The sequence below is a fragment of the Zonotrichia albicollis genome, chromosome 17, assembly GCF_047830755.1.
Source record: "Zonotrichia albicollis isolate bZonAlb1 chromosome 17, bZonAlb1.hap1, whole genome shotgun sequence".
Taxonomy (NCBI): domain Eukaryota; kingdom Metazoa; phylum Chordata; class Aves; order Passeriformes; family Passerellidae; genus Zonotrichia; species Zonotrichia albicollis.
Genome location: NC_133835.1, coordinates 3,245,012 through 3,263,124, shown reverse-complemented (window position 1 = coordinate 3,263,124; position 18,113 = coordinate 3,245,012). Strand labels below are relative to the sequence as shown.

At 42.5% G+C, this 18,113-nt stretch overlaps 1 protein-coding gene across 1 annotated transcript in view; it reads left to right on the top strand.

Moving 5' to 3' along the window:
- Positions 1-246: 246 nt before the first annotated feature.
- Positions 247-18,113, top strand: part of CHMP4B (charged multivesicular body protein 4B) — a 28,958-nt gene continuing 11,091 nt past the window's right edge. Inside the window, exon 1 of the mRNA XM_074553496.1 lies at positions 247-587. Coding sequence (XP_074409597.1) covers positions 392-587 — 196 coding nt within the window. The 5' untranslated portion in view covers positions 247-391. The remainder of the gene's footprint in view (positions 588-18,113) is intronic.

The window sequence follows — 18,113 nt, the reverse complement described above, 5'->3', positions numbered from 1 at the left end:
CCATCCCCGCTCCGTCCCGGCCGCAGCCCGGCCCGGCAGCGCGCGTGATGTCACGCTTTCCGTGACGTCACCATCCACGTAACGGCACGCGCCCCAGCGCCACTGCCGGGTTCTGCTGGGAGGCACCGCCTTCCCGGCGTGCCCCGCGCCTCGCTGCGGTCGCGCCTCAATCTCCCAGCAGCCCCCGCGCGCAGAGCCCGCCGGCGCGCGCGGCGCTGCGGCGCAAGGCACGTCGGGAGTTGTAGGCGGTGCGGGGGCGGCGGGGCGAGGCGAGCGGGCGGAGTCGGGCGGCGGCAGCGGCGGCTTCGGGCCTCGGGTCGGTGTGTGCGGGGAGCGGAGCAAGGGGAGCGGGCACCGCAGCTGCACGGCCTCGGCCCGGCCCCGCGCAGCCATGTCGGGGCTTCTGGGGAAGCTGTTCGGGACGGGCGCCGGCGGGAAGGGCGGCGGGAAGGGCCCGTCCCCGCAGGAGGCGATCCAGCGGCTCCGCGACACGGAGGAGATGCTGAGCAAGAAGCAGGAGTTCCTGGAGAAGAAGATCGAGCAGGAGCTGGCGGCGGCCCGCAAGCACGGCACCAAAAACAAGCGCGGTGAGCGGGGGGGGGGCCGGACCGGGCCGCGCCGAACGCGGGCAACAGGTCGGGAGGGCCTTGGCCAGCGCAGGCGCGGCTGTGCTGCTGTGTTTTACACCCAGAGCCTTTAGTTTTGTACCGTAGTGCCTTTATTTTGTACTTACTGGCATTATCCTGTCTCTCGGCGGCCGTACCGCCCTCCCGGCGCCGTTCCCGCCCCAGCCGGGTTTCCTCACTCTTGAGGGGAGGACACCTTCCCTTCCCTTCCCTTCCCTTCCCTTCCCTTCCCTTCCCTTCCCCTGGGGCTGCCCCGTGTGGGAATCTCGTGACTCCCATGTCGCGATAGTGCCCGGCTCCGCCGTAGTGTTCCTGCCCCTCACTGTGGGGAGAGCTCAGGGAAATAGCCTTCAAAAGAAAAGGGAAAAGCAGGGCAGCACCCTGCAGTCAGCCCTTGATTTACCTTGCTGGTGGTTTTAATTCCAACCCACAAAAGTCTTTGCTATCTGTGTTTATTTTCATCACGTCGTGCCAAAAGTTCTGAGCGTGCTGGGGAGGACAGGAGTTACAGCCTGAATGTTTGTGTTGGTTGTTTTTTGTTGTTGGGGTGAAGAATTTCTAGGGAGAAAACTGCCAGCGTTAAAAGGGTGTCTGTAAAATAGGTAAGTTAATATCCCACAGACAACAAACAGCACACACATTCAGGCTGCAACTCCTGCTCTTCTCAAAACACTCAGAACTTTTGGTAAGAGCTGTTGAAAATAAACATAGATTTAATAGTTAATGTTCCCTCTTCTGGGAATAACTTGGGTTATGTTTGTGTTTGTTTTATGTTCTTATGGAAATATTCATTCTTTTGGAAGCAGTGTTCGTTTTGGGGGTTATTCCCACTGCTCAGCCCCCTGCAAGAGGCTCTTCCACACACACTCTTAGGTTAATTAACGAAATTGCTGTTTCCCAGGTGGAACTTGACTTCCCCAGGCAGGTCTGGCTTTGCTTGATGAGTCTGGAGATAAGGCAGTTGTCACATTACATATTCCAGTGCTCTGAAAACCAACTTCTTCCTTGTTTTAGCTTGGCAGTAAAAGTTTCCAGGAAAGCACATCGTGATTTCTGTGTGGATGTTGTTGCCCTCTCTGTGCAGGAGCAGGAGTGGCTCTGCCTGTGACACGGGGAGCTGCAAACACGTCTGGCAAGGGTTCATGGGCAGTAATTACCCTCAGGAGTTTCATGTCACTCCTTCAGTCAGCACTTTGAGCTCCTTGCAGACTCCAGAACTTCCTTGTGTGTGGGTGACGTGGATGGAGCTGGCTCATGAGGGCTCGGGGATTATCAGTGACCTCAGCTGAGCCTGACTTGAGGCTTAACCAAGTCAGTTCTAAACCAAATACATTGCATCAGTTCTAAGAAGTGAGCCTGAGCTGTGGTTCTTGTGGCAATAACTAAAATGTGTCTCTGCAGTTTCTTCATCTCCTGGGTCACACTGGGTGTTTGAACTGCTAAACTTTCTGTTCAGCTTTGTCTCCCTGCTGTAAAGGCATCTCTCGGTGTGCTGCCCTTCAGAACCCGGCCAGGGGAGGGATTGAATTTCCTTGGAGGCGGAGGAAGGAGGAGAACCTGCCCATCCACGGCGGGGCTCCGGCTCACGCTAATTGAGGCCTTGCAGCCGCACAGGAGTAATTAAGGAGCTGTGAATAGGAGAGGGGCAGGGATGGGTTTCTGCTGGAAAAGGAAACCACTCTTTTTCCATTTCTGGAACTGAGAGGCCAACTGTTCTCACTGGGCTGGGAGTTAAGGCAGCTGATTGTCTGTGCCTTGCTGGGAACTGAATTCCCCTCAGGACACACTCAGTTTTTCTGAGTTCATCAGCTGAGCTCCTACAAATTGCATTTTTTGACAGCCAGATACTGGATTTTCTCTGACCTTAGGTTGTTTTATAATCCATTATCTATGCGATTTTGATGCTAAGTCACTTAAATCCATATTTCAACTGAATATAAAAATATATTGGTTTTATATGTGAAAATATGTCATTTTAATAGAAATACTTTGGTATAGTTAAAATGCTTTCAAGTAAAACTGAATGAAAGATAATTAGCTAGAGATTATTTTAAGTGTTGGATCAGCTTTTAAAAAATTAAATTTAGAGAATCCTTAGGCTTAGTTCTCCAAGATTTAATCACTTCACCCTGGAATCCCTGCTGCTCCTGGAGGATCTCCTGTGTATGTTGCACATTTATGATCTCAGCTGGGCAGTCTTGGAAGCTGCTGTGGGACAGCCAAAATGAGGTAAAAGAATGGTGCAGGGAGCTTACCTGGAAGCTTAAATCACCTTGGGAAAACCTGGAATGGCGTTTTTGCTGTCCCAGAGGAAAGGGGGTGTCTGGAACACTTGAGGAAACAAAAGGAAACATTCTGAGCTGCCCGGCACACTGCGTGATTGTTCAGGTGCCAAGTGAGCCGCTTTCCAAAGGCTCATTCACTCATTCCTGCTGCACTTCTGGAGTCTAAGGAAAGCTTAATCTTAGAAATTTAGAGGTTTCTGGTTCCTGTGCCTGCCCCAAGCACATGCAGGGTGTTGTTAATTTATGAACTTGTTTTATGTGTTTGTTTTTTGTAATCTGTATTTAGGGTATCCAGGCTGTGTAACCAAACAACTCAGGACATTCTGATGTTATAATAAGGAACTTTGCAGTAGAAATTTCCTCAGTCTGTGTTGTTTCTTGGCATGGGAGGCTTTAATCTTGTATGAAAAGTTCTGAGTGTGCTGGGGAGAGCAGCAGTGATGGCTTTAATGTCCTCGCCGTGTTTTGTCCATGGGATGAAAAACTCTCAAGATTAATCATCATTGGAAGGGTTGTTTGGAAACAGGCAAGTTACTCTTCCTTCTTCTGGGAGGAACTTGGGCTATGCTTGTGCTTTGTGTTCTCATGGAAACGTTCAGTCTTTTGAAAACAGCGTTCTGGGCTTTGTCCCTCCCCTCTGAGAAACCCTCCCACACTTCAGCTCTACCTCGTGAGTAGCGATTTGCTCCTCAATGAATTTCTCACAGCAGCACCACTGCTGACTGATTTAAACACTGCTCAGCCGGTACCTCCCTCATTTTACATCTGCCCTGAAAATCAACTTTGCTCTAACAAAAGCAGAGTGCAGCTGTGAGCCTGATGCTCTGGGAGCCCCGTGCTGCTGCCGCTGCCTCCTTTTATTCCGCTCCAGTTCGTCCGTGCCGTTGTTTCAGCTGGGATGTTTTCTCAGTGCCCAAACCTCGTGATACAAACTGAGCTGCTCCATCTACTCCAGCGGTTCTGGGTTCAGTTTCAGGGGAGTTGAAGCTGATCCTAATCTCTGCTGCTCTGCTGTTTCTGTTCCTGTGGCTGATCACGCAAAGCTGAGCTGCCAGAGTGACCTGGTTTAGGGCAAATTTGGGAGAAAACCCTCCAGAAAGCAAACCCACACAGCCTCTGCCCCCAACCGGTTTGGGAAGAATTCCTCAGAGAGAAGTGGAAAGAACCTGTTTATTTAACAGGCACAGCACCCCCAGCACACAGAATGAACAATACTGGATGACACCACTCTGACAAAGATGACAAATTCAGAAAGTCTCTCTGGGAGTGGTCACTCTGTTCTCAGTCCCTCCTGTGCTGGGGCAGCTGCTGCAGCCACAAGGTGCAAACTCTGGGTGTTCCCAGGTCCCGGTCCAGAGCAGGCTCGAGTAGTTCAAAAAAAAGGAAAGGAAAAACAGGGAAAAATTGGATTGCTTAGCTACTAACTAATGAGCAGAAGCAAAAAGCAGGAGCAAAGCAAAAAGCAACAGCAGCACCATGTACTGCCCTGTCTATGTGTCCCACCCGCCGTGGGGGAGTGACTGATAACAAAACCAAAACAAAACTTTCACTCTTCAGAGCCAGTTTTGATGGCACAGAACATGATATCCAGCATGAACAGAACACACAAATGGGGATACAAGCATCAGAATGTCACTCTACGACAGAGGAATAGCACAAGCACACAGACAACAAAGGGTTAATGCCTTGAGCAGTGACTGCCTCGGGTATAACGATCCCGCAGTCTGTTTCTCCTGGAGCCTGAAGCTCAGGTTATGTCTCGGTGTGATAATTACAGGAGGGAGGGACGCTCAGGGCTGCTTTGGAGTGCCGGTGTTACCAGCAGCTCCTTCAGGTTCAGATCTGGGGTGAGTGGATGCTCTTTTGTGCCTGCCTGCCCCTGATCTTACCTGTCTGTTAGTTAACACTAGGGCTACAAACAGCAGAATGGGTGAAAAAAAACAATTTTGTGCCAGAATACATTCAGGCTTTAGCAGTAGAGTGACATTTCATGGATTTTCCCTCTGTTCTGGTTTCTGTCAGTGAGCAGTTTTCTCTCCTGATGTCAAAAGTTTTTCTTTTCACTGTACATAAATACAGTGTTAGGTTTTTTCCCAGCCCTAAGTACACAAAATAGATGCAAATCCACTGCTAGACTCCTTCTGTATAATTCAGGCTGTTCCTGGAGAGAGAACACTTCACCCAGCACCAAAACCAAACCAACCAGGTGCTTGGGCTTTGATTTGAGGGGCCCACCTGGGGCTCTCAGTGCTGCCTCGGGTGATGGTTTGTGATGGAAATGAACTCCTTACATCCCTTTACCTTTTTTAAGCCGTCCCATCAGTCTGTAGATGTGATTTCCCTGCAGCTGGAGGGTTCTGGTGTCAGAGCTGGGCCTGGCTGAGTGAGGCTGCTCCAGGAGCGGCCCTGCCTGTTCCTCTGTGCTGCTCTTGCTGTTTGTGTGGGCAGGCCATGAACTTGGATTAACTTGCTGAGCCAGACAAAACCCAACTCTTATCAAAAAAAAAAAAAACAGAGAAAAAAGTTATTTTCCACACTTAACCACACAAATGCTGGAGCTGGCTGGGAGAGGGAGGCAGGAATTTGATAGGAAGGAGGAGGAAGGGCAGCTCTGTTATCACAGTACCTGTGATAACATCTGAGGGGCACAGGGCTCATCACTGAGCCCATGGCAGCAGGGAGGAGGGCCAGGATGGTTCTGGGTGCTCCAAAGCTGCAGCCTCAGCTCTGGGCACAGGCAGGGATTCAGAGGGTGAAACCCTGTGAGTGTGTGTGAGGCCTCTGACAGGTTTGGTCCTGCTTGCCAAGAGAGGTGATTCTGCTCCCAGAATCAAATGTGCCCCTGGTTTTGTTTGCATGAATCATCAGGGGCTGTGCAGGGAGTCCTGCAGCACTCCCAGCCCATCTCCAGGCCCTCAGCCTGCTCTCTCTGTGTTTTAAGTCACAGTTTAATGGGAAATTGATGTTTGAGTGTCCGGTTATCTCGGCTGTTTGAGGGGCCTGGAAAGGCCCGGGTTGGCCTTGGGACAGCCCGCGTATCGAAGGACGAGAAGAGGCTTCAGTTCTTTTTTCGGTTTTTATGTTTATTAATTGTTTATCTAAAAGATGTTCTTTCAGCCGAACAGAGCTCTGCTCAGCAGCCAGCCATGAGCACACTGTCTGCCCTCCTGGGCAGCCACCTATCTTTATACCCATTGTTACGTATACAATATTTATCATTTTTCCCCAATACCATCTATTCTTATAACTCGGTGCACTCTCAGTAATAACCAATCCAAGAGTGCCACCGTGGCCAAAGAAGATGGAGGAGAAGAGGAAGAAGAAGAAGGACAGGACACGCCCCAATTCCTCCATCTTACTCCTCCAAACCCCCCTGTACATAAATCCTAAACCCTGTGTCTCACCCTCTAATTAACTAATCCCTTCACCATTCACCCTGGTGAAGCCCTCATCCTTGTCGTCTCCTGTGTAGGATCAAAGTGCAGCCACCAGACACTTCTGGCAACATTCCAGGACTCCCGAGACCCCCAAGGTGGTCTCGGTGGCTCAGCATCTCAGGACTGAGATCTTGAGATCCGACATTTGAGTTCCAAGCTTCTCCATAACCCAGCGTTTCAGTGCAGGAATATTGATGGCAGTGCAGGCCTGAGTGCTTCATCTTCCCCCGAGGTTAATGAGATGGGCATTCATCATCTGCCTTGGGAAAAGTGATAATTGCTCTTTTTAATTAGATCTTTGCATTTTACCCTACCTGTGTTTAGCAGAAATTTTTGGAGACAAGATCCTCAGGTCTAAAACAGTTTGGGAGCCGTGGTGGTATTCATAAACTCCTTTTTAAAAACTGCTCTAAAAAGTGGCATAAAAAAATCCCCAAACTCTGTGATTCTGAAATACATGATTTGGTAACTGTATTTGATGCAATACATCCTTCCTCTGTTCCTGTACCCTGTCAGGAGGAAAGCCTGGCATGTTTGCAGCTACTGTGTTGATTTTTTTTCTCTCAAAATACATTAAATATTGGATTCTAGTACTTTATTAAACTCCAGGCCTAATTACTGAATCCTGCTCCTAGGCTAATTCAAAAACTATAATTTGCAGATGATGCAAATCATCAGTTTGGTTTAACCCTCTTTTACTTAGACTTGTGCTGAGTTGTGGAGAGTTTATCTGGACTGGGATGTGTTTGGCTTTGCATTTATATCATTCAGGTCTCTCTGTCTATCCCAAAACCCAAAAATTACGTTGCCATTTCTGCTTTTTGGGTATGTGATGTTTGTCCCAGAGACTTTGGGGGTAGCAGGTTGTGGCCTGAATTTTGCAGCCAGGAAGGTGTGGATGTGAGTGGGCTTTTAAGTAAAATCTTGCCACTGCTTAAAAATGGATGATTTTAAAAGCTGGAGCAATCTCATCCTTGACTTCCCATCGTGTTTGCAGCCAGGTGGAACAAACTGGAACTCCTGGCACAAAGTGTGTGAAACCAACAGGAGAATGCAGAATGCAGAGCATCAATGCTGTCAGGGTTTTGCTTTTCCCTGAGACAGCCCAGGGCTGCAGCAGAGCTGGTGAGCAGGAGGCTGGAGCTGCTCTGAATCACCCCCAGAGTGTGGAGCAGGGATGCAGAGCCTGAAGGAGGGGCTGGACAGGTGAGGGCTCTGAGGAGAGCCCAGAGCCCCTTGCAGGGCCTAAAGGGGCTCCAGGAGAGCTGCAGAGGGACTGGGGACAAGGGATGGATGGCAGGATAAGCAGGAATGGTTTGACACTGCCAGAGTGGGACATTGAGGAGGAATTGTTGTGTGGAGACCTCCCAGCACCTTCCCAGGGTGTGAAAGGGCTGCAGAGAAGCGGGAGAGGACTCAGTCAGGAACTGTGGTGACAGGACAAGGGGAAATGGGATCAAACTGAAAGAGGGGAAATTTATGCTGGATATTAAATGCAAGAAATTCTTCCCTGTGATGGTGGGAGGCCCTGGCACAGGGTGCCCAGAGCAGCTGTGGCTGCCCCTGGATCCCTGGCAGTGCCCAAGGCCAGGCTGGGCAGGGCTGGGGGCACCCTGGGAGGATGGAAGGTGTCCCTGCCATGGCAGGGGTGGCACTGGGTGAGCTTTAAGGTCCCCTTTAACCCAAAGCACTGTGATCCCATGGAAGCCTCCCTGTGGCCACCACCAAGGGCACTGGGGACCCAGCAGAGCTCAGTGCCAGGCTGTGGCAAAGGCAGTGACACTCCTGTCCATGGTGTCCTTCCAGGTGGAAGCCCAGCTGGAAAAACTCTGCTGTGGCTTCCCCTGGTTCACTGCTGAGATGAAGCCTTGCCAATTAGCAGTTTCTAGGAGCTAACACCATTACAGGATAATTATGTGGGCAGCTTTTGTCTTGCAGCTCTTGACTGGTGGCAGTGAATGATGGAAGTTTGATGATAGCACAATATTTTAGATGTTAATAAGAATTAATTTTCACATGTGTTATGCAAAAATAGCATATTTTCTTATTTTCTTTATCCTAGCCTATTCTAAGCTGCTTATTTCTGTATAAACTGTATAAATTGTCTTATTTCAATGTTGGAAAGCAAGAGAAGGAAAATTAGCCTCTCAAAACACTTACAAAAGGCACTATATGTATTTAATTTTTTGAACTGCTCCTTGATAAATTCTAATTTTCTAACTATTAGTAATAATTTGTTAGTAATAATTTGAATCTCCAGCTCAAACAGAAAGCCCTCTGAAGTTTGGAGGTGTCCAGATAACCATAACATCTCTGGGATGTGATCAGTGTCATTTCCTGGGATGTGATGGGATGAGGTGAAAGTGTCACCAAACACCCCCACTGTGTGTGCTCCTCATGGCCTGGCAGGATTTCATCCACATTCAGGGATTCTGTGCACAGAGCTTGCTCAGATGTTGTGGAACTGAAAAGAGAAATGGCAGAGTGACAGGAATCAGTGGTATTCAAACATTTGGAGGTGATTTTGGTTGGTTATGAAATAAAACAAATTAACAGAAAGCAAACTTCAACCTCCACGCCTCTGGAGTGTGTGGAGGTTGAGTCAAGAACTACAAACTTTTTAAAAATAAATATGGTTTGTCTTACTTGCCTTATAACTTTAGGCTTTCTGAAGGTTTGTGTTCTCAGCTTTTCCTCCCCAGTCAGCGCTGGAATCTCAGCATTCACAACAAAAGTGCTTTTTTTACATCCCAAAATATCTCATCTGGGGAAGTCAGGCTGTTAAGAGAAATGCTAAATATTATGACAGCATCAATGAAATTTTTAGACTTGGCAAGGCTCTAATAATAATGGTCCAAGGCTGGAAAATGCCTGATGGATTCCCAGGCAGCCACTCTTTGAATTCCCCAGCAAGAAAAGGTCTTAAATGTGCCACTTCAGTTTGGGAATTAATTACAAAAACACTGTTCAGCTTAGAGGACTGGCTTGTTTGTTTGTTTTTTTCCTGTGAGAAACCAGCATTTTGAAATACTTAAGAGCTGTTCCTGCAAAGCTGAACCTGATGAATTTCTGGCAGAGATTCAAAAGAAGATTCTGGGTTTTCACTGGAATTCTCTTTAACAAGGTACCTTCAGCAAGTACAAAATAAAATAGAAAACCCATCAAGAGTATTTGCAGTGAGAATCTCAGGGAATTCTCAGTGAGAATCTTAGGGAACACACATTTCTCATCCTAAAAGTTTAAATTTTGGTTGAGTACTGAATAATTCCCTCATTTCACACCAGAATTTTACATGTGTACCAAAGAAGGTGCAGGTTTTTAACTGGCAGAGTTAGTGGCAGTTGTGTGAAAAACGCCAGTTGCTTGTTTTTAAAAGTTTAAAAGTTTAATAGTAATAAAATGATGATAAAAATAGTAATACAATTAGAGTAGTAATAATTTGGACAATTTGAATTAGAACAATATGAGACAATAGAGATAAAGAGTTAGGGATGTCTGGGTACCTTTTCTGGGCAAAATAAGCCCGAAAAAGGACCCACGTTAACAGAGGATTAACCCTTAAAAGCAACAGCCTGTTGCATATTCATACACCTCATACATGATGCATAAATTCCATTCAAACACAGGATTCTGTCTGGGCAGTGTCAGCTTCTTCCTCTGCATCCTGACAGCATCTTCCAGGTGGGAAGAAGTTCATTTCTAATGGTAAAAGAGCAATAAATTCTTTTTCTGTGAAAGATTCAGGTGTCCTGTGGCTGCTCAGTGCGAGTCCTTTCTTTAAAAAAAGTATCCTACATCCCATCGTTTCTATTTTAACAATTTTTATAACCTAAAACCATATTTAACACACTAACACAGCAGAACTTTCTAACACAACACATATAATACTCATTTTAATATTTGCAAAAAGCCAACCATAAAATACATTCATTTTTCACAAAACACAGGATTCTGTCTGGGCAGTCTCAGCTTCTTCCTCTGAATCCTGACAGCATCTTCAAGGTGTGAAGAAGTTCATTTCTTCTGATAATGGAGCAATAAATTCTTTTTCTCTGAAAGATTCAGGTGTCCTGTGGCTGCTATCTCACTGTGAATCCTTTTTTAAAAAAAAGTATCCTACATAGCATCGTTTCTATTTTAACAATTTTTATAACCTAAAATTATATTTAACACAGCACTTAAGAGAATTAACACAGCATTACTTTCTAACACAACACATACAATATTCATTTGAATATTTGCAAAAAGCCAATCATAAAACACAAGCATTTTTCACAAGTTGGAAAGAGTAAGGGAGGATAATGACCATTTTGTAATTACCTTTCTTTATGACCCTTTTTTATTACTTTTTTTCGATAACCTTGTTTTTTTATTACCTTTTTTTCCCCCTTTTTTTTAAACGGACTTGTTTTTTGATGGCCTTTTTATTACTTTTTATTTTGACCTTTTATGATTACTTTTTAAAATTACTTTATTTGATGACCATTTTTTATTACGTTATTTGATGACCATTTTTTAATTACTTTTTTCTTATGGCCCCTTTTTTGATTAATTTTTTTTCCTTTTTTAAAAATTTATTTTGACCAAAGTGACTTTTTTTTGATGACTTTTTTTGGATTTCATTTTTTCCCTTTTTTTTTTTTGACAAAACTGACTTTTTTTGATGGCATTTTTAATGACCTTTTCTAGTGACCTTTTTTTTGATGACTTCTTATATTACTTTTTGTTCATGACCATTTTTAATTACTTTTTTTGGAAGACCCTTTTATTATTAAAAAAGGGTCATCCAAAAAAATTTAAAAAAAATTTTTGGACAAAAATTGACTTTTTATGACCTTTTTTTTGATGACTCTTTATTTTTTTATTACTTTTTTTGATGACCCTTGTTTTTATTACATTTTATTCCATTTAAAGATTGGTTTTTACAAAATTGACTGTTTAAATGACTTTTGATGACTCTTTTTTATTATTCTTTGATTACTTTTTTTGATGACTTTTTTTGATGACTCTTTATTATTACTTTTTTGATGACCATTATTTTATTACTTTTTTTTTTGATGACTCTTTTTTGATCACATTTTTTTCCTTTTTAAAAAAATTTTTTGGACAAAATTGACTTTTTTTAATGACTTTTTTGATGACCCTTTTTTATTATTTTTTGATGACTTTTTTAATGACTTTTTTTGATGACTATTTTTAATTACTTTTTGTTGATGACTTTTTATTACTTTTTTTGATGATCTTTTTTTGATTACATTTTCTTTCTGTTTTTAAAATTTTTTTTGGACAAAACTGACTTTTTTTTTATGACTTTTTTTGATGACTTTTTTTTGATGACTTAATATTTTTATTACTTTTTTCGATGACCATTTTTTATTAATTTTTTTTCGACAACCCCTTTTCTGATTACATTTTTTCCCCTTTTTAAAAATTCTTTTTTTTACAAAACTGCCTTTTTTTGATGGCCTTTTTTAATGACTTTTTTTTTGATAACCCTGTTTTTTTGATTACATTTTTTTCCCTTTCTTTTTTTTTTTTTGGACAAAACTGACTTTTATTTTGTTGACCTTTTTTTTTTACGACCTTTGCTTTACAAATGCTTTTCTCTTTATATTTTTGTGTTTTTTTTTTTCTTTTGTACATTTCTAGATTTTTAGAGCAGGAGTGTTTATTGTTTTTGCACACTAGACTAAATATTCTGGCACTGCTTTGCTCAAGAGGAAGTGGTAATTTTGTCTTTTAAAAAGCAAAAAATCTTTGTATTCTCTGCTTGGGTTTGTGTGATTTATTGAAGTAGTTTTAATCAGTCCCAATTTCTGAACCTGGCTCTTTTGGGCCTTAAAATCACATCAGGTATTTTGGACCTTAAATTCACTCCTGGATTTTTGGAGCTTAAAATCACATCAGGCTTCTGGGCCTTAAAATCAAATCTGGCTGTTAGGATATTAGAATCACACCAGGTTTTTTGGAGCTTAAAATTACACCAGGTTTTTTGAGCTTAAAATTACACCTGGCTCTTTGCACCTTAAAATCACACCAGGTTTTTTGGACCTTAAAATCACACTGAGTTTTTTGGATTTTAAAATCACACCTGGCTTGTCTGGACTTTAAAATCACATCAGGTATTTTGGAGCTTAAAAATCACACCTGGCTGTTGGGGCCTTAAAATCACACCAGGTTTTTTGAACCTCAAAATCACACTGGGTTTTTTGGACCTTAAAATCACACCTGGCTGTTAGGGCCTTAAAATTACACCTGGCTGATGGAGCCTTAAAATCACATCAGGTATTTTGGAGCTTAAAATCACACTGAGTTTTTTGTATTTTAAAATCACACCTGGCTTTTTGGACCTTAAAATCAAACCTGGCTGTTAGGACATTGGAGTCACACCAGGTTTTTTGGAGCTTAAAAATCACACCTGGCTGTTGGGGCCTTAAAATTACACCTGGCTTCTTGGACCTCAAAATCACACCTGACTGTCTGGACCTTAAAATCACACCTGGCTTTTCAGACCTCAAAATCACACCAGGTTTTTTGGACCTTAAAATCACACCTGGCTCTTAAAATCACACTGGGTTTTTTGAATCCCAAAATCACACCTGGCTGTTTGGACCTCTGCCCTTTTGTGTTCTGAGACTCCCCTGGGATGAGCCATCCTTGCCATGGCCTGGATGCCTCTGTATGGAACCAGCAAGGGCAGTCCTGGTGTAGCAGCTCTGGAGACATCAGAACTCTGCACAAAAGTTCTTATTCAAGGCAAAAATGAGAGTTTGATCAGTCTTTTTATCTGCTCACAGACACATTAATCTGTTACTGGGGAATAACTTGTCAATGGCTTTAAATTCTCTTTTTAGGGATTTTTTTTGAGATCTGTAGGCAGTTTGCTGGAACTCAGCAGTGAGAGATGAGCAGTTGCTGCCCAGGATAAAGCTCCTCACTGCAGGCAATTCCTTGTTTATCCCATTCCAAGGATGTTGTTCCTGATGAAATTTGCTGCCCAGGCAAGTGCCAGGAAGATGGAATGGGATTTTCAGAAGCAGCAAAAATAAAACTGCTGCTTTCTGCAGAGCAAATTACAGATGGATGCACAGGGTAATGTGCAAAATGCTCTTCCACTATTAAGTTGATTATCTCAATCCTATTTAGTTCCTGGATTTGCAGCTTGAGGGGCCAAGGCACCCCAATTTGGGCAGCTCCTCTGCAGTTCTTGCACTCTTTATTATTTTGGTGTGGCTGACATTGGGTGCACGTTATTTCCTGAGGCTGCTGTGGAACTCTCTCGTGCCATGTTCAAATTGCTGCTGCCATTTCTGCCTCAGAGAATGCAGGAATTAGCTGGGAGATGAAGTTGTTTTTCCCCTCAGTTGGGATAATCAGACACAACTGCAGTGTCTTTCCCTGGAGGAGAAATCTCTCTATTTTAGACAAAAATTTAGACCCCTATTTTAGGTATCAGTGTGAATTTTGGGAGGGTTTTGCAGAGGAAGGAAACGCCTGCATGGTGTGGGGACAAATCCTGTGGCATCATCAACACTTCCACCTTGGCCAGGTGTACTCTTAAATTCAATGAAACTTGGTCAGGTGTAATCTTGAATTTAGTAAAACTTGGTCAGGTGTATTTTTGAATTCTGTGAATCTTGGTCAAGTGTATTTTTGAATTCCTTGGTCAGGTGTATTCTCAAATTCAGTGAAACTTGGTCAGGTGTATTCTTGAATTCAGTGAAAATTGGTTCAGGTGTATTCTTAAATTCAGTGAAACTTGGTCAGGTGTATTTTTGAATTCTTTGAACCTTGCTCAGGTGTATTCTTGAATTCAATGAAACTTGGTCAGATGTATTCTTAAATTCAGTGAAACTTGGCCAGGTGTATTCTTGAATTCAGTAAAACTTGGTCAGGAGTATTTTTGAATTTAGTGAACCTTGCTCAGGTGTATTTTTGAATTCTGTGAATCTTGGTCAAGTGTATTTTTGAATTCAGTGAAAATTGGTTCAGGTGTATTCTTGAATTCAGAGAACCTTGGTCAGATGTATTCTTAAATTCAGTGAAACTTGGTCAGGATTATTTTGAATTTAGTGAAACTTGGTCATTTATATTCCTGAATTCAGTGACACTCCTGACTTCTATTCCCAGTGCTCTTTGCTCCTCTCAAGCTGAAATGTGTTTTTGCCAGCAAAACTTACAGTTCTAATTATGTAAGAAAGCCTTGTCCAGGTTTTTATCTGCTGATCTACTCTTTCATGGTAATGATCTTTAAAAGCATTAATTGCACAGCTTTGCTGTGTACATAAATATCCCAGGAACGCTGCCTGTCCTGCCAGTGTGTAAGGAATATTTATTTGCAGGAGAGCTGTTGATCTTTAACAAAACCACTGACATTCATAGTCAATTCTCCCTCTCTGAATGCATTCCCATGTAGTAAAATTATATTTTTATTATCCTGCAAGCTGCTTATCACAGTGAATATTTGCCTCATTTGACTAACAAACTGCAGAGAAAATCATCAGACATACAACAGTTCATTTAATAATAATAATTTGCCTGTACATGGGTTAAAATAATTCAAAATACATCAAATTCTTACAGAAGCATTTCTGGAGGACAAAATGAAATTATCTGGGTGAGCAGTCATGTTTTTGTGACTGGTCTGCTGACAGAGGTGGCTGAGGGACTCTGCTCTTTTCATTTCTGGGTGTGAAACAGTGACAGAGTTCTGCTGTCACCTGCCATGGTGGCATCCCAGAGAAACCCTCAATTCTTGGGAATCTCCGTGGTCAAACAGGAGTGCAGAACTTCTGCTGCAATTTCTACCACAGAAATTCAAATAAATAGACAATTAAAACAGTGTTTACCACAGAAATTCAAATATATAGACAAAACAGTATTTATCACAGAAGTTCAAATAGACAATTAAAACAGTATTTATCACAGAAATTCAAATAAATAGACAATTAAAACAATATTTACCACAGAAATTCAAATATATAGACAAAACAGTATTTATCACAGAAATTCAAATAAATAGACAATTAAAACAGTATTTACCACAGAAATTCAAATATATAGACAATTAAAACAGTATTTTATACTTCAATCAAAGACTGGAAATAAAAAAACTCAACCAACCAACAATCAAGGACAAACCATCCCCCAAAAAACCCCAAACCAAACCAAAACACAGAGGAAGGAATAGGGTTTTAAGTGTTAAAAAGCTTGAAAAATGTTATTTGAATGTAGTTTTAGGTAGGTTTTACATTCAAGAAATTGAAGCAGCCAGCCCAGATGTGACTGGACTCAGCTGCAGTTTTATTTCTCTCTTGGATGTGGGGTTTTCTTTGTCAGGATTTCTCTGTAAAAAAGCACTGCAGAGATCACAGTCTGATGCTCATTAACACAGAAATTTTACATTCCTTTGCCAGTGAAAAAGAGATAATAAACTATTGATACCCATTTTAACTGGTCAGGGCTCTGTGGGGCAATCATTTTAATCTTTATGAATAAAAATTGGTTCCAACATCCCTGTCACAGCTGATAATAAAAATTAATATATCAAAATGTCATATGGAAAAGGGCATTTTGAGCCTACTTATGGATGGCAGAAATCACCCAGGAAGTATTAAATGCATTACCTTTAATTAAATTATAATAATAATTATATACAAATATATCTAACTGCTTTTCCCTCAGTCATATGTATTCTCTGAAAGCTTTATTACAATTCAGATAAAGTCCAGCTAAGGTTTGTTATCTGCTGGTTGGTTTTTTTTAGAGGATCTTTTAAGCTTGCAATTCCTGCTGCACATTGGACTTACAAGTCAAACCAGCAGTGTGCCTGGTAAGGAGGAGATGTGGAAAACACTCTTTATTTAAAGGGAGATTCTTGCTGTTATCCTGTGAACACTGCCCATGGAATGATCAGATATTTTTGCTGAGGGCTGTTAAATCCCCTCTTACAGCAGCTGGATTTTATGTTGGGGATATTCCAGAGTGAGTTCAGCCATTCAGCTGTGGCAGAAGAAGAGATTTTTGGGGAACTCAAGGTATAAAATTATCCTTACAGCCTGCTTAATGCTGATGAAGAAACCTTTTATTTGTATGTTTTGTAAAAGCAAGTGTTGCTTGGTGTTGGCCGAGTAAGTTTTTGAATGCTCCATGGTCCTGGTTTTTATGTCCCAGGGATATTGCAGAGTGACTTTGGCCATTAAGCTGTGGCAGAAGAGCTTTTTGGGGAACCTGAGGTATAAAATTGTCATTGCAGTCTGCTTTATAGTGATGAACAAACCTTTTACTCCTGCATTTTGTAAAAGCAGCATTGTTGGGTGTTAGCAGAGTAAGGTTTGTGAGCTCCATGGTCCTCATGGTTTTTATGCAGGGGGATATTCCAGAGTGAGTTCAGCCATTGAGCTGTGGCAGAGGAAGAGCTTTTTGGAGAACCCAAGGTATAAAATTATCATTACAATCTGCTTTATAATGATGAACAAATCTTTTACTCCTGTATTTTGTAAAAGCAGCATTGTTGGGTGTTAGTAGAATATGTTTTTGAATGCTCCATGGTCCTGGTTTTTATGCCACAGGGATATTGCAGAGTGAGTTCGGCCATTCAGCTGTGGCACAAGAAGAGCTGTTGGGAGTCTTTTTGAGGCACCCAAGGTCTAAAATTATCATTACAGTCTGCTTTATAGAAATGAACAAACCTTTTACTCCTGCATTTTGTAAAAGCAGCATTGCAGGGTGTTAGCAGAGTAAGGTTTTGTATGGTCCTGGTTTTTATGCCACAGGGATATTGCAGAGTGAGTGTGGCCATTAGGCTGTGGCAGAAGAGCTATTGGGAGTATTTTTGGGGAACCCAGGGTATAAAATTATCATTGCAGTCTGCTTTATGCTGATGAACAAACCTTTTACTCCTGTATTTTGTAAAAGCAGCATTTTGTAAGGTTTTGTAAGCTCCATGGTCCTGTTTTTCATGTGCCAGGGATATTGCAGAGTGAGTTCGGCCCAGCTGCACTCTGTGTATCAGGCCCCGTGCAGGAGCTGCTGGGAGAGGCTGGCCCTGGAAATCCTGCATGGCTTTGGGTGCAAGATAAGGAGTTTGTGTCACTGCTGGGATCAGCTGATTCTAGAAAACCCTGCTGGGGCATGAGAGTGAACTCTGGCTGGCCAGGATAAACCATTGTAACCTTGTGTGTGCTCACAGGTGCTGCCGAAGCAGCTCCACAGCAATTACAGCTGCCTGTAAACTGAATTTCTGCCTCTAATTACTGCCTTGGAAGCAGTAAAGGCGCCCTTTGGGGTGTGGGTGCTGAGGGGAGCTCTGCCAGGGCTGCTGGAGGTGACAGCAGCTTTGGGGAGGGCACAGAGGCCCTGGCCCACTGAATTCAGACACACCCCATTCTTGTATTGCACATTCCTGCAGGCCATCTGCACCCCACTCCCTCTTCTGCCTCTTATTTAATGGATTTTTTGATTTGTTTGTTTCTTTTGTTAAGTTTATATTTTTGTTTGGACTTAGATATTTATTAGTTCTTTTTTATATTATAGTCTTATCAGTTGGGAGTTTTCTAGTGCTTAATTCTAATAAGTTGAAAATGCTACAGAGCATTTGTACCCCACTGTCTCTGGTTCTTATTTAATGGATATTTTGTTTGTTTGTTGTTTTTGTTTTGTTTTGTTTTTTAAGGTTGGGATTAAATGTGTGAGAAGCTATTTTTTGTTTGGACTTAGAGGTTTATTAATTCTTATTTATGTTATAGTCTTAAACGTTGCTAGTT